At 41.0% G+C, this 13,754-nt stretch overlaps 2 protein-coding genes and 1 pseudogene across 3 annotated transcripts in view; 2 read left to right on the top strand and 1 right to left on the bottom strand.

Moving 5' to 3' along the window:
* The window catches only part of sos1 (son of sevenless homolog 1 (Drosophila)), a 93,896-nt gene extending 89,928 nt beyond the window's left edge, over positions 1–3,968 (top strand). The window contains exons 23-25 of one of the 2 annotated variants that reach the window (XM_052111097.1): positions 1,140–1,184; positions 1,784–1,902; positions 2,624–3,968. In XM_052111097.1, the coding sequence (XP_051967057.1) occupies positions 1,140–1,184; positions 1,784–1,902; positions 2,624–3,100 (641 nt within the window). In that variant the 3' untranslated portion in view covers positions 3,101–3,968. The remainder of the gene's footprint in view (positions 1–1,139; positions 1,185–1,783; positions 1,903–2,623) is intronic. The other variant, XM_052111098.1, reaches the window with a different exon arrangement.
* A 140-nt stretch (positions 3,969–4,108) lies between these two features.
* gemin6 (gem (nuclear organelle) associated protein 6) lies at positions 4,109–5,695 on the bottom strand. Its single transcript, XM_052111100.1, has 2 exons — positions 5,482–5,695; positions 4,109–4,649 (listed from the first exon to the last, which is right to left on the bottom strand). The coding sequence occupies exons 1-2, from the start codon at positions 5,607–5,609 to the stop codon at positions 4,259–4,261; spliced, it is 519 nt and encodes a 172-aa protein (XP_051967060.1). The 5' UTR covers positions 5,610–5,695; the 3' UTR covers positions 4,109–4,258.
* A 209-nt stretch (positions 5,696–5,904) lies between these two features.
* On the top strand, positions 5,905–13,483 carry LOC127633067 (serine/arginine-rich splicing factor 7-like; annotated as a pseudogene).
* The last annotated feature ends 271 nt before the right edge of the window (positions 13,484–13,754 follow it).

The following is a 13,754-nucleotide window of genomic DNA, read 5'->3' as shown; positions in this document are numbered from 1 at the left end:
GTCATGCTACACTCACAAACTAGCATGCTATGAACACAAACTAGCATGCTATGAACACAAACTAGCATGCTATGAACTCAAACAAGCATACTACGAACACATGCAAGCATACTACGAACACAGGCATACTACACTCACAAACAAGCATGCTATGAACACAAACTAGCATGCTATGAACACAAACTAGCATGCTATGCACCTAAACAAGCGTGCTGTGAACACAATCAAGCATGCTATGCACCCAAACAAGCATACTATGCACTCAAACAAGCAAGCTGTGAACACAATCATGCATGCTATGAACACAAACAAGCATGCTATGAACACATACATACTTTGCACACAAACAAGCATACTACACAGTCATACTACACTCACAAACTAGCATGCTATGAACTCAAACAAGCATACTACGAACTTAAACAAGCATACTACGAACTCAAACAAGCATACTACGAACACAAGCAAGCATACTACGAACACAGGCATACTACACTCGCAAACAAGCATGCTATGAACACAAACTAGCATGCTATGAACACAAACTAGCATGCTATGAACACAAACAAGCATACTACGAACTCAAACAAGCATACTACGAACTCAAACAAGCATACTACGAACACAAGCAAGCATACTACGAACACAGGCATACTACACTCACAAACAAGCATGCAACATGCACAAATAAGCATACAGCACACAAATAAGCATGCAACATGCACAAATAAGCACACACCACACAAGCAGGCATACAGCACACAAATAAGCATACTACACAGTCATACTACACTCACAAACTTGCATGCAACACACTAACAAGCATACTACAGACATTCATACTACACTTACAAATAAGCATGCAACATACACAAACAAGCATAATACATATACAATCGTACTACTCACACAAATAAGCATGCAACATACAAAATCATACTATGCACAAACTAGCTTACACCACACAAGCAGGCATACATGACACATGAGTGTGTCAGTGTTCTGATCTGATCCTGTGCCAGTTTATGTTCGTATCATGATGATATGATGGAATAAACTGACTGTAGATCAGCTGTTCTGATGGTGTGACAGTAAATGAGTGTCACACATCCGTCTCTCTCTCTCTCTGATTCTGACAGACAGCGACACAATATTTGCCCCGGTCACGCTACCACATGGCCCACGTTAGTATATAAACTCTCTCTCTCTCTGTCTGTCTCTCCCTCTCTCTCTCTGTCTGTCTGTCTCTCTCTCTCTGTCTGTCTGTCTCTCTGTCTGTTTTTCTCTCTCCCTCTCTGTCTGTCTGTGTCACTGTCTGTCTGTCTCTGTCTGCCTCTCTGTCTCTGTCTGTCTCTCTCTCTGTCTGTCTGTATCTCTGTCTGTCTGTCTCTGTCACTGACGTCACACTCATATTTTCTCATGTTTTGTGATATGAATCGAGTTATGTGGACATTTAGAATCAGTGTGTTTTTATTTCAGTGTCACAGATGTAAAAAAGGGTCAGTTCACTTTGTCAATTCTCATTTTTGGGTGAACTATCCCTTTAAAACGATCTGTTTTGAGTGACGTACGCTGTGCTGTTGATATCTGTGCATTACTGCTGCATGTGCAGCTCAGTGTTCATCATGTGACGTGCTTCCCAGCATCCTCTGCTTCATTCATCCTTTCATATCTCGTATTAAGTCATCACAGTTCAAAGGGTCATTTCACAGGTCATGGGGTCATCACTGAGGGTCAAGGGTCAGTGTGTGTGTGAAATTGGTGTTTTCTGTGTGTGTCTCAGGGTCATCTTCAGTGTCGTCTATGGTGGGATTCCTGCGGTGTGATGATGCTCCTGTACCTCCACCCGTCCCTCCTCGCCGCCGCCCAGAGTCTGCCCCCGCCGAGTCATCGCCCTCAAAGGTGCCCAGAAACACCTGCCGTGTTATTAGTATTTTGAATTACTTGTGTTTTAAGATAAAAGGTATACAAAAACACACACAATAGATTTCTTGAACAATTTCTAATGTACAGAGGGATCTGGCACTAAGACATATCTGTAAGACCCCATGAAATAGTTTGATTGGCACAGTATGGGGCTGCTCAGGGGAGCATGTAAGACTGTGTAGAGACACCTGTCTCTACTGTGGTCAACCGTTGGATGATCTGCGTCTTGCTTTTTTAGTTTTAAACACAAGAACATTTTGGGTCTGAACGTAAGAAAGCCTGTTTATGCCACGTCAAATAAAACTCAAATCCAGCACATAAGTTATTATTTTGAGTTATCACATTATTTACAGGTACAAATGATGGAGTCAGTATCTAGGGATGTACCTCTTTATTTAGAACTACCCATGGACACCAACTCAGTAATTTGAGAGATATTATGGCATTATTTTGAAATTGTATCATGGAATAATGAGATATCAAAATAATAAGATACTCGAATACCAACTAAAATATGAGAATATTTCCAAATAATGATGTTCACACAAAATAGAGATATTTCAAGATAATGAGATGCTAACTTCAAATTATGAATTACTTTTTTTTGACGCGGTGGAGACGAGCTTCCATATGAATGGCGTTTAAGTCTTTTGTCAGTGTTATTTGTATAATTTGAATGTGTGCGTTTGTCTTTCAGATGATGTCAAAGCATTTGGACAGTCCGCCTGCGATTCCTCCACGCCAACCCACCACGAAGGTTTACTCGCCACGTTACTCGCTCACAGAGCCACCCGACAGCCCCCCCACCCTGCCTCCACGGGAACCGGTGAGAACGCCCGATGTCTTCTTGAACTCCCCCCTCCACCTGCAGCCGCCCCCGCAGGGCCGACGCTCCGAACTGAGTCAGACCTTTTTCCCCCCCTCACCCTTCAGTCCGCTCCCCCCACAAACCCCGTCACCGCTAGGACCGCGCAGACACCTGCCCTCCCCCCCGCTCCAGCCCCTGGACTGTGACCCACCACAGGGGGTCGCCGGACCGCCCGTACCACCACGACAGAGCACGTCCCAGTCGCCCATCCCCAAACTCCCTCCCAAGACCTACAAAAGGGAGTCGGCTCACCCGTTCGTGCATCGCGACGGCCCGCCCCTCCTGGAGAACGCAAACCCTTCGTAGAGGATGACACACAACGGACTGCAGTACAGAACCACGCAGAACACTCAAAGACAATTTAAAAGCCAGTGTTGGATCTCACCAGACAAAAACAAACAAATGCAACAATGTGCCCTTATAGCGCCAGTCCCAGACAATTGCGTTTTCATAAAGTGCACATCACGTTGAGATTTCCTGACCCCGTTGGGGGAATTCTGTGTATTTTTGTGTTTCATGTGGCTGTTGTTCGTTTAGTGTTTGTTCATTTCAATGGTTTTGTTTCTGTTTGGCTGCCCCTCCCCCCCCTGCACACAGCCAAACGCTTGACAAATGTACTGAGAAACGAACACATAAACCTGCTGGACGACTGTACAGTTTCTGGACTCAAGCATTTGTGAGCCAGCAGACTTATGAGTACCGTGGCTTTAAGGTACCCTCGCACACCAAAGAGGTACTCAAGAAACACAATGATTGTCCTTTATGTCTTCAAACTTTTATTTTCAAAATCGTGTGTGTTTGCCAACAAGTATGTAAAGAACAGCGATCACCTTCTTAAAACAAGGGAATAAAAGTGTTTCTACCACTGTATGCCAGACACTAGCCATGAAAATGTGTTCAAAACAAAAAAAGTAAAGTGAGCTTCACTAATTAACAAGCAAATATTTAGGGAAATGTATGGATTTTTGAAGACATCTTAATACAGTATGTGACGCAAACATTAGATTCCACGAAACACTTTCAGCTCAACGAATGCAAAAATATGTCTGTATTTCCTCCATGTCATGCACCTTATTAGTGACTTTTCAGCTGCTCTGTAAAGAGATTCCACCAAACACTGGTGATTGTCATCTACATAACTAATTCTGCATATGGATCTCTAAACTACCAGGGCAGGATAAAGCTCCTTTCATGTGAAAGTTGTCGTGTTATCCAGCTGACACAGGTCAAGTCAATCACTGCACGATAAATGAAACCTGTGTTCTAGACCTGTGCTAAGCATGAAGAAGTGATGTCAGAAAGAAAGAGAAAGGAGTGTTTTATCCATTTATTATAATATGCAATTCCCGGTCACGATCCAGTATTAACTACAGAATGTTACAAGAGCTTTTCTTCTCAAACAGGGAAACACTGTATCATTACATCATAACTGCACAATACTCAGATGAAATGTATTACATCTGTTTAGGGAAGTAAAGTCTGTGACTGAGATTGTTCTGGTCCAGGGTTACTCTCCACCAGACTCTGAATTCTGGCCAGTATGATTTCATTGGCGCAGCTGCAGTCTCCACTCCCGTAGGGGGCGCTGATGGTCAACACATTCGCCACACGAAGAACCTCCCCGTCTTCAGTCACCGGGATTCTGTTTTTCTCCAGCCACAGACACAGATTATCCCGCCGTGTTTTGAGCTGCTCGGAGCTGAGATCCTGAGCTCGGTCCGGCAGGAACACACTCTTCAGTCGTCTCTCGGTTTCCTCCGTTCCCCTCCTGAGAATCTGAACATCTCTCACAGCATGACCCAAAACCACCCTCACGGATGGACGCTCTTTCTCTTGGAGGGTCACCAGCACCACACTTCAAATTAAAACAAAAAGGGAGCATAACACATCATTTCAGCAAACTGATTAAAAAAAATAAGTGATTCACTGGTTCATGACTCATTGATAATAAGGTGATAATGTTTTCGATTCACTAAAAAGAGTCAGTTGTTTGGGAACTGCACCGGTCACACTGAATGTTTCTGATTCAATAAAAGAATCAAGAGTCATTTGTTTGGGAATCGGGGTACACCAATAATGTTGCATAAAATAAAATAATCTGCTGATTAGTCATTTGTTTGGGAGTCAGTGTCAGACTTCACTAGCCACATTTCTGATTCAATAAAAGAATCAGCTCAAGAGTCATTTGTTTGGGAATCGATACACTAGTTGTGCTACAGGTTTTTGATTCAACAAAAGAATCTGCTGATTAGATGAATTTGTTCGAGAGTCAGTGTCAGACTTCACTAGTCACGCTGTATGTTTCTGATTCAGAAAAGAATCGGCTCATAAGGGCCATTCCGACTCGATTCGCAAACATTACACGAATCGGACATTACTACTGTTTAAAAGTGCAGCAGGTGTTCAGAAAAACTGGACTCAAATTGGTTCCGGATACAAAGAGAAACAAAAAGTACAAACTTAAGTTTTGCCCCCGCACAAAAGCAGAAGATAATTTTGAGAGGGTCGTGTTCACAAGCGATTCATATCATAATGCCAAACAAACACTCGGGTTCAATAACGTCATACATTTGGCTCTCCAGTCTCCACATACGATGACATGCATTAATCAAAAGTTAATCGTAAATAAGAGCTGTTTATACAGTTATGCGTGATGTTATTGATTATATTCTTCATTATGTCTTTACCTGGCAGACACCGGATCCACTGTGAACACAAAACCCTCAAACTGCTGCTGTTCGTGAGCTGTTACACAAACCTCCTGATTTACAAACTCCTGCCACTGATGTGGACTCATCTCACTCCACTGCACCATCTCTGATCAAACAATATTCACATCACAGATAATCAATGCGACGAGTTCATCGACTCACTTTCTCCATGTAACGCAGCATTTATACGCAGTACGTATGACGTCATTCACTCTGTCCTGTGATTGGCCGGCTAGCACAGCGTGGTATCATGGGTAACGTAGTTTTTCCTAGTATGTTCCGTATGCGTCAGGCGGCTGTTTGTATGGCGTTTAATGTTGGACAAAACAGCGCAAGCGCAAAAACACAGCGCGCAAGTGAATTTCAACAGTTTCTGTCAGGACTTTACTATTTCACATTATGTCTTGATACGGGCAACGTGGAGGCGGTGAGTCCTATTAAACCTATGTTAATAATATGTATAAATGGTTTAAACTCAGAGTTCATTATCTGTCAAATATGACTTTTTATTGTGTGGTGTCGCGAGCTGTTAACTGTAACGGTAACTAACGCGTGCATCAGTAAAAACTAACATCAATAATACTACTTATAATAGTCTTCTAAATAAAGGATATGACAGAAAATGGGTTAAGATGTTTGCATGTTTAATGTCAGTATGAATGTGAGTTTGTTATATTTCCAATGTTTTTATTTACATTATAAACACTGTTTTGTCGATTAATGTTAATTGTGTAAATTATCAAGATTTACAACGAGTATTAAACAGAGTTCTATGAATGTTTGATATTTTAAAGCTGTATTTGTGTATACGTTTTTATATAAAATCTTTCCAATCAGAAAATGTATTATTAAAAAAAGTAATGTTTAGGGAATGTGGGCGAAGTTTGACCTAGCAGCATTTTTAGCATTGACTTCTTAAAGGAACATTTCACCCAAAAATGAAAATTCACTCATCATTTATTTACCCTCATGTGCAGAGCTCTGAAGAGGACAGGGCTGGCAGTTTTTTCTGAAATAGTTTTGTGTTCCATCGCCATAAGTTTACCATAGGAAAGTGGTTATTATGATTTTATTATAAATACAATGATATTTAAGCTTAAAATAATAGTTAACATTGTGTAAAACAATTAAGAGAATGTTTAAAAGTATGTACTTTGTATAGGCTATATACAGTATCTCACAAAACTGAGTACACTCCTCACATTTTTGTAAATATTTGATTATATCTTTTCATGTGACAACACTGAAGAAATGACACTTTGCTACAATATAAAGTAGTGCGCGTACAGCTCGTATAACAGTGTAAATTTGCTGTCCCCTCAAAATAACTCAACACACAGCCATTAATGTCTAAACCGCTGGCAACAAACGTGAGTACACCCCTAAGTGAAAATGCCCAAATTGGGCCTAATTAGCCATTTTCCCTCCCCGGTGTCATGTGACTCATTAGTGTTTCAAGGTCTCAGGTGTGAATGGGGAGCAGGTGTGTTAAATCGCCATGGCCTCGCCATGGTCGACCAAAGAAGTTGAGTGTATGTGCTCAGCATCATATCCAGAGGTTGTCTTTGGGAAATAGACGTATATGAGTGCTGCCAGCATTGCTGCAGAGGTTGAAGGGGTGGGTGGGGGGTCCGCCTGTCAGTGCTCAGACCATACGCCGCACACTGCATCAAATTGGTCTGCATGGTCGTCCCAGAAGGAAGCCTCTCCTAAAGATGATGCATAAGAAAGCTTGCAAACAGTTTGCTGAAGACAAGCAGACTAAGGACATGGATTACTGGAACCATGTCCTGTGGTCTGATGAGACCAAGATAAACTTATTTGGTTCAGATGGTGTCAAGTCTGTGTGGCGGAAACCAGGTGAGAAGTACAAAGACAAGTTTGTCTTGCCTACAGTCAAGCATGGTGATGGGAGTGTCATGGTCTGGGGCTGCATGAGTGCTGCTGGCACTGGGAATGCCAACATGTACTGTGACATACTGAAGCAGAGCATGATCCCCTCCCTTCGGAGACTGGGCCGCAGGGCAGTATTCCAGCATGATAACGACCCCAAACACACCTCCAAGATGACCACTGGCTTGCTAAAGAAGCTGAGGGTGAAGGTGACAGACTGGCCAAGCATGTCTCCAGACCTAAACCCTATTGAGCATCTGTGGGGCATCCTCAAATGGAAGGTGGAGCACAAGGTCTCTAATAGGGGTGGGAATCTCTAGACACCCCACGATTCGATTCAATTGTGATTTCAGACAGCTGCGATTCGATTATAAAATGATTATCGATGCATCTTGATGCTTTTTTTTTTTCAATACATAATTTGTTTCTCACTGACTGCTTTGTACTTTTAAAGCAAAATATTTGTAATGATTCATAATTAATTTACTTCCAATAACTTTATTAATACAACAAATGGAAGCAATGTGGCCAGTCAAATCAGACAAAAAAAAAATAAACATTTTGCTGAGCCAAAAATCATACAAAGCTTTCTGTACCAGCAGCTCTCATACAAAAATTATGCTTGTGGCATATTCTGAGTAACTTGTAAATTGCATTTAAATGAAAGAAATAATATAAATTGCACTTATACAATTATAAATAAGAGTCTTAAGCTTCTGACTTTAAATCTTAGACATTAATGGCTGTGTGTTGAGTTATTTTGAGGGGACAGCAAATTTACACTGTTATACGAGCTGTACACTCACTACTTTACATTGTAGCAAAGTGTCATTTCTTCAGTGTCACATGAAAAGATATAATCAAATATTTACATAAATGTGAGGGGTGTACTTACTTTTGTGAGATACTGTATGTGTATATTTATATAAATATATATATATATATATATATATATATATATATATATATATATATATATATATATACCCAGTATAAGTCAGAAGTTTACATACACTTTCACCTAACCCTAACCCTTTCACCATCAGATTCCCAGCGGATCAGAAGAGAAAATACACTTTGTTAGTATTTGGTAGAATTGCCTTTGAATTGTTTAACTTGGGTCAAATATTTTGGGAATCCTTCCACAAGCTTCTCACAATCAGTTGCTGTAATTGTGTCCCATTCCTCCAGACAGAACTGGTGTAACTGAGTCAGGTCTGTCAGCCTTCTTGCTCAGTTTTATATTGATCTGTTTCTCACCCACACATATCATATTCCTTGTGAAGACATGGATTAAACCACTGGAGTCTTATGGATTACTTTTATGAAGCTTCAAAGTTCTGGTCACATTCACTTGCATTGTATGGCCCTTTAGAGCTGAAATATTTTTCTAGAAATCTTCATTTGTGTTCTGCAGAAGAAAGAAAGTCACACACATCTGGGATGGCATGAGGGTGAATAAATGATGACAAAAGTTTCATTTTTGGTGAACTGTCCCTTTAAATCTGATTGATGAGCTGCGATCAGCTAAATTATGCGCATCAGGTGTCGTCATTCTCATTTTTTGAACATAGTTTTTTTTATTTTTTTATATTGCAGTTGCAGCAATAAAAAAGCAACAGGACCATATATTTACAACAATAATAATAAACAATAAAAAACTATTTAAATTGTTATTATTATTATTTATTTATTTTGTACAAATTAAATAAAAAATGTTTTTTACACCACAGTTTAATGCGTTGAGCTTTATGTTGTACTTAAGACCTGTGGTAAAGTCACTTTAATACTTTATTTGCTGGATAACCCTGGTGTGGTTTGTCCTGTCAGAGGGGTAGTTACAAGGTCTGTTGTGTTCAAAAACAACAGCAAAAACTAATTCAGGGCAATCTAGATCTACACTCACCTAAAGGATTATTAGGAACACCATACTAATACTGTGTTTGACCCCCTTTCGCCTTCAGAACTGCCTTAATTCTACGTGGCATTGATTCAACAAGGTGCTGAAAGCATTCTTTAGAAATGTTGGCCCATATTGATAGGATAGCATCTTGCAGTTGATGGAGATTTGTGGGATGCACATCCAGGGCACGAAGCTCCCGTTCCACCACATCCCAAAGATGCTCTATTGGGTTGAGATCTGGTGACTGTGGGGGCCATTTTAGTACAGTGAACTCATTGTCATGTTCAAGAAACCAATTTGAAATTATTCGAGCTTTGTGACATGGTGCATTATCCTGCTGGAAGTAGCCATCAGAGGATGGGTACATGGTGGCCATAAAGGGATGGACATGGTCAGAAACAATGCTCAGGTAGGCCGTGGCATTTAAACGATGCCCAGTTGGCACTAAGGGGCCTAAAGTGTGCCAAGAAAACATCCCCCACACCATTACACCACCACCACCAGCCTGCACAGTGGTAACAAGGCATGATGGATCCATGTTCTCATTCTGTTTACGCCAAATTCTGACTCTACCATCTGAATGTCTCAACAGAAATCGAGACTCATCAGACAAGGCAACATTTTTCCAGTCTTCAACTGTCCAATTTTGGTGAGCTCTTGCAAATTGTAGCCTCTTTTTCCTATTTGTAGTGGAGATGAGTGGTACCCGGTGGGGTCTTCTGCTGTTGGAGCCCATCCGCCTCAAGGTTGTGCGTGTTGTGGCTTCACAAATGCTTTGCTGCATACCTCGGTTGTAACAAGTGGTTATTTCAGGCAAAGTTGCTCTTCTATCAGCTTGAATCAGTCGGCCCATTCTCCTCTGACCTCTAGCATCAACAAGGCATTTTCAGCCCACAGGACTGCCGCATACTGGATGTTTTTCCTTTTCACACCATTCTTTGTAAACCCTAGAAATGGTTGTGCGTGAAAATCCCAGTAACTGAGCAGATTGTGAAATACTCAGACCGGTCCGTCTGGCACCAACAACCATGCCACACTCAAAATTGCTTAAATCACCTTTCTTTCCCATTCTGACATTCAGTTTGGAGTTCAGGAGATTGTCTTGACCAGGACCACACCCCTAAATGCATTGAAGCAACTGCCATGTGATTGGTTGATTAGATAATTGCATTAATGAGAAATTGAACAGGTGTTCCTAATAATCCTTTAGGTGAGTGTACTTCAGCAATGTTAATGGATCCAAACTAAGAGGCCATAAAATGAACCTCATAACGTTCAAGCAACTTTTGCTCCTCTTTCAGAAACGAAGGTTTATGTGGGTAATCTGGGCACCAGAGCAGGTAAAGGTGAGCTGGAGCGAGTGTTTGGATATTACGGGCCACTCAGAACAGTGTGGATAGCTCGCAACCCTCCAGGATACCGAGAGACGCAGAGGACGCCGTCCGTGGACTCGATGGCAAGTAAGTGGGCGGAGACACTTCACCAGCAGCTGATCTGTGTTTCTGTTCATGTCATGACGATACCTGTCACTCTCTCACCTGAGCTCCGTGTTAAAATGTGATTCTGTTTGTAAATGAATGCTTATTTTAAATTGTCTTTGGATGATTAAGTTGAATATGTTGCTCTACTAGTTCAGTGTCACTCTTTAAATAGTAGATGTATGCATCTGAGGTTCGATGTGTATTACAGTCACGTTCTGTAGGTGTAAATTCATCAATTCATTGGTATCAATAAAAGCTTAAAACGCTTTATAAATTGTTGGCAACAACACATATTCTTGTTTTTTATATGTGATGATTTTAGAGCCAGAGATGTCTGTTTTATAATGAAAATGTGTTTTTAAACCGATCTGCTTTAGATTGATTTGTGGCTCTCGAGCGTGCGTGGAATTATCCTCCGTAACGCAGCGGCATTCCCGATACAATGGTCTGCCCACTCACCGTCCCTAATGACCGCTGCTACGAGTGCAGTGAGAAGGGCCACTGCAGGGCCGGACTGGGACACAATTTCAGGCCGGGAAATCCTACACCCATCCAGGCCATCTTATGCACCCAAATAAAATTTAGAAACACGGACAACCTTGTTTTTTTTCCCCCTAAATTACATTTTTTTCACAGTATGACCACAATATAAAAACATAAACAACCAAACTAGAAGTAAAGCAGTCCTAATATAAAATGGGTCTGCACATAACGTACATGCATTTACTCTAGAATCCAAAGCTGTTTCTACCTCTCTACTTCTCACTCATAAGTGTATATAAACTGCAGAAGAGAGGTTAAACAAAAATGTTAGCTTAGAAGGTCAGCAGGTTGCGTAAGACTTCGCTGCTCTCAGCAGCTTTATCAATAATGTTGTCAATGTCAATTCCAACAAGTATCTCCCTCTCTGTTGACATTAACATGAAAGCCTCAAGGTGTTCCTGATTAATAGAGGTCCTAAGTCTGTTCTTCACAAGCGTCAGTGTGGAGAAGCTTCTTTCACAGGCTACTTGTGTCACAGACAATGTCAACAAAAATGTGTAGCCCAGTCCAATGACATGATAGGCATCAGTGAGAAGGTTGTATTTAGACAGCAGGATATGGCAACATATTGCACAGTTTTTGCAAGTTGAACAAACTGTGCTCACCAACTCCAAGCCCTCATCAGCACCTGAAAGGTTGTCATCTTCTCTTGAGAGCTCCTTCACTGTCTTTACACTATAGCTATCCAAAGTAGACATCTTCAGCCTTTTCCAATGTGTTGTCAAATTTGTCAGCTCTGCCTGCAGTGTCTCCACTGTGGCACGATCATCAGAGTTGATCAAAAATGTTCTAAGTTCCACTAGAACTTCATGTCAAATTCTTACATTTGATCAATAAATTCAGTTATAATAATAAGACACTATAGGGCTATTACCCATCAAATTACAAATAAATAATGTTATGAGATTGATGTTTTAAATAAATGTTTGAATATAAAAAAAATGCAATACTTAAACATTAAACCGCCAATAGGTGGCAAACAAACACCGCTGTAGCTTTCCTTTGGAACTATTTTAGTCGGTGAAATAGAACAAAAACAGTTAATGTGGTTTGTGTCTAAAATGTAAGTAACTTAATAATAAATATTAACTACGCTACTTGTTTATTGAACAATAAATTCAATGTAACATTTTCAATCATGATCATATTCAGCAAAACAGCTCCCTTAGTTGTGTTATGTTAAACTAAATCATATGTTATAAATAAAACAATTAGAATTTTTCCCTCAGTAAATTTCTTCTGTGAGTTTTCTGTGTGCACTCATTTGTTTTGATTTCTCCACGAATGTAACGTTAGACGGGCGCTACTGCTTACATTTGCTAGCAGTTCAATACTAAGTTAACGAAGAAAAATTATTTACAGATGAAACTGACCTGCACATGAAGCCCTGAACAGGTCAGTAATTTTGCAAAGTTTTGCTGCTTCTTCTTGGAGTGCTTTCTTTTTTTTTTTTGTCCTTTCCCGCTCTGCTCCACCTGGCCGTTTCTCTCCATCATCGGGTGCTGCTCGCATTTTCTGTTTAACCGTTTGTCTGAGGCGTAAAGTCGAATCATAGCCTTGCCAGTCAAGACTAACAGATTCATGATTTTATTTTTTGTATTGTTATTAATAATCATTTTATTGAATGACGAATTCAAAAAGTATCACTGGTAAAGGTAGTAATATAAAATAATAATAATAAAAAAAAAAAAAAAAAACCGCTGGCTGGCAGCAGGCCAACTTAGACGCCAGGCCAGCGGGAATTGTCCCGGTGCTCCTGATGGCCAGTCCGGGCTGGGCCACTGTCACCGCTACAATCGCCATCGACGGAGCAGGTACGCCCGCCTGTGACTGACTCATTCCTGAGGTAAATCTGAAGAGCTGTTCACACTGGCAGCGTTATGTTGTTTCTGTTGCTCTCTTTGCTTAACTTCCTGTTTGTTTGTGTTTATGGGGATGTTTATTTGAACTGCTGTTTTTCTCCAATGTTCTTTGGGATTTGATTTAACAACTCACCTGGTCAAAACCTTTCAGGTTTCATCGTTTGATTCAGAGAGTCAAAATCCTTGACCATGAGGCATCTAGCAAATCCCACATTACGATCACCTGCTGTGATCGGGGCACGAGCAGCCACACCCCTTCTCTGAGGCTCCTCCCACTGCTACTGAACTATTCGTAGCCCCTCCCCCAACCCAAACCAGATGAGAGCGCCAATCTGAGTAAATTCGGCTAGCGATTTGTGTCTACGGTTTTGCTAAAGAGAGCATTGAGAGCCCTCGAGAGACCACGTCTAGACAAAAGCACCTTGCACACTTCTATCAAGTCTCAATCAAGCGATTTGGCTGTGAGTGCGATCATCGTTAGAAGTCCAAGAGAACAACTGGATGCAGAGGTGACGATAGATACTTCTAGATCTGCGTGACCTCACGGGTCGACCAGCAAACTTCGAC

The sequence above is a fragment of the Xyrauchen texanus genome, chromosome 39 (assembly GCF_025860055.1).
Source record: "Xyrauchen texanus isolate HMW12.3.18 chromosome 39, RBS_HiC_50CHRs, whole genome shotgun sequence".
Classification (NCBI taxonomy): Eukaryota; Metazoa; Chordata; class Actinopteri; order Cypriniformes; family Catostomidae; genus Xyrauchen; species Xyrauchen texanus.
The sequence above is the reverse complement of the archived record's forward strand: the minus strand, read 5'-3'. Positions and strand labels throughout refer to the sequence as shown.

Coding starts and splice junctions, on each gene's coding strand:
- gemin6 (XM_052111100.1), bottom strand. CDS start 5,609: ATGGTGCAGTGGAGTGAGATGAGTCCACATCAGTGGCAGGAGTTTGTA. Junction 4,650..5,481: donor GTGGATCCGGTGTCTGCCAG/GTAAAGACATAA, acceptor TTTAATTTGAAG/TGTGGTGCTGGTGACCCTCC.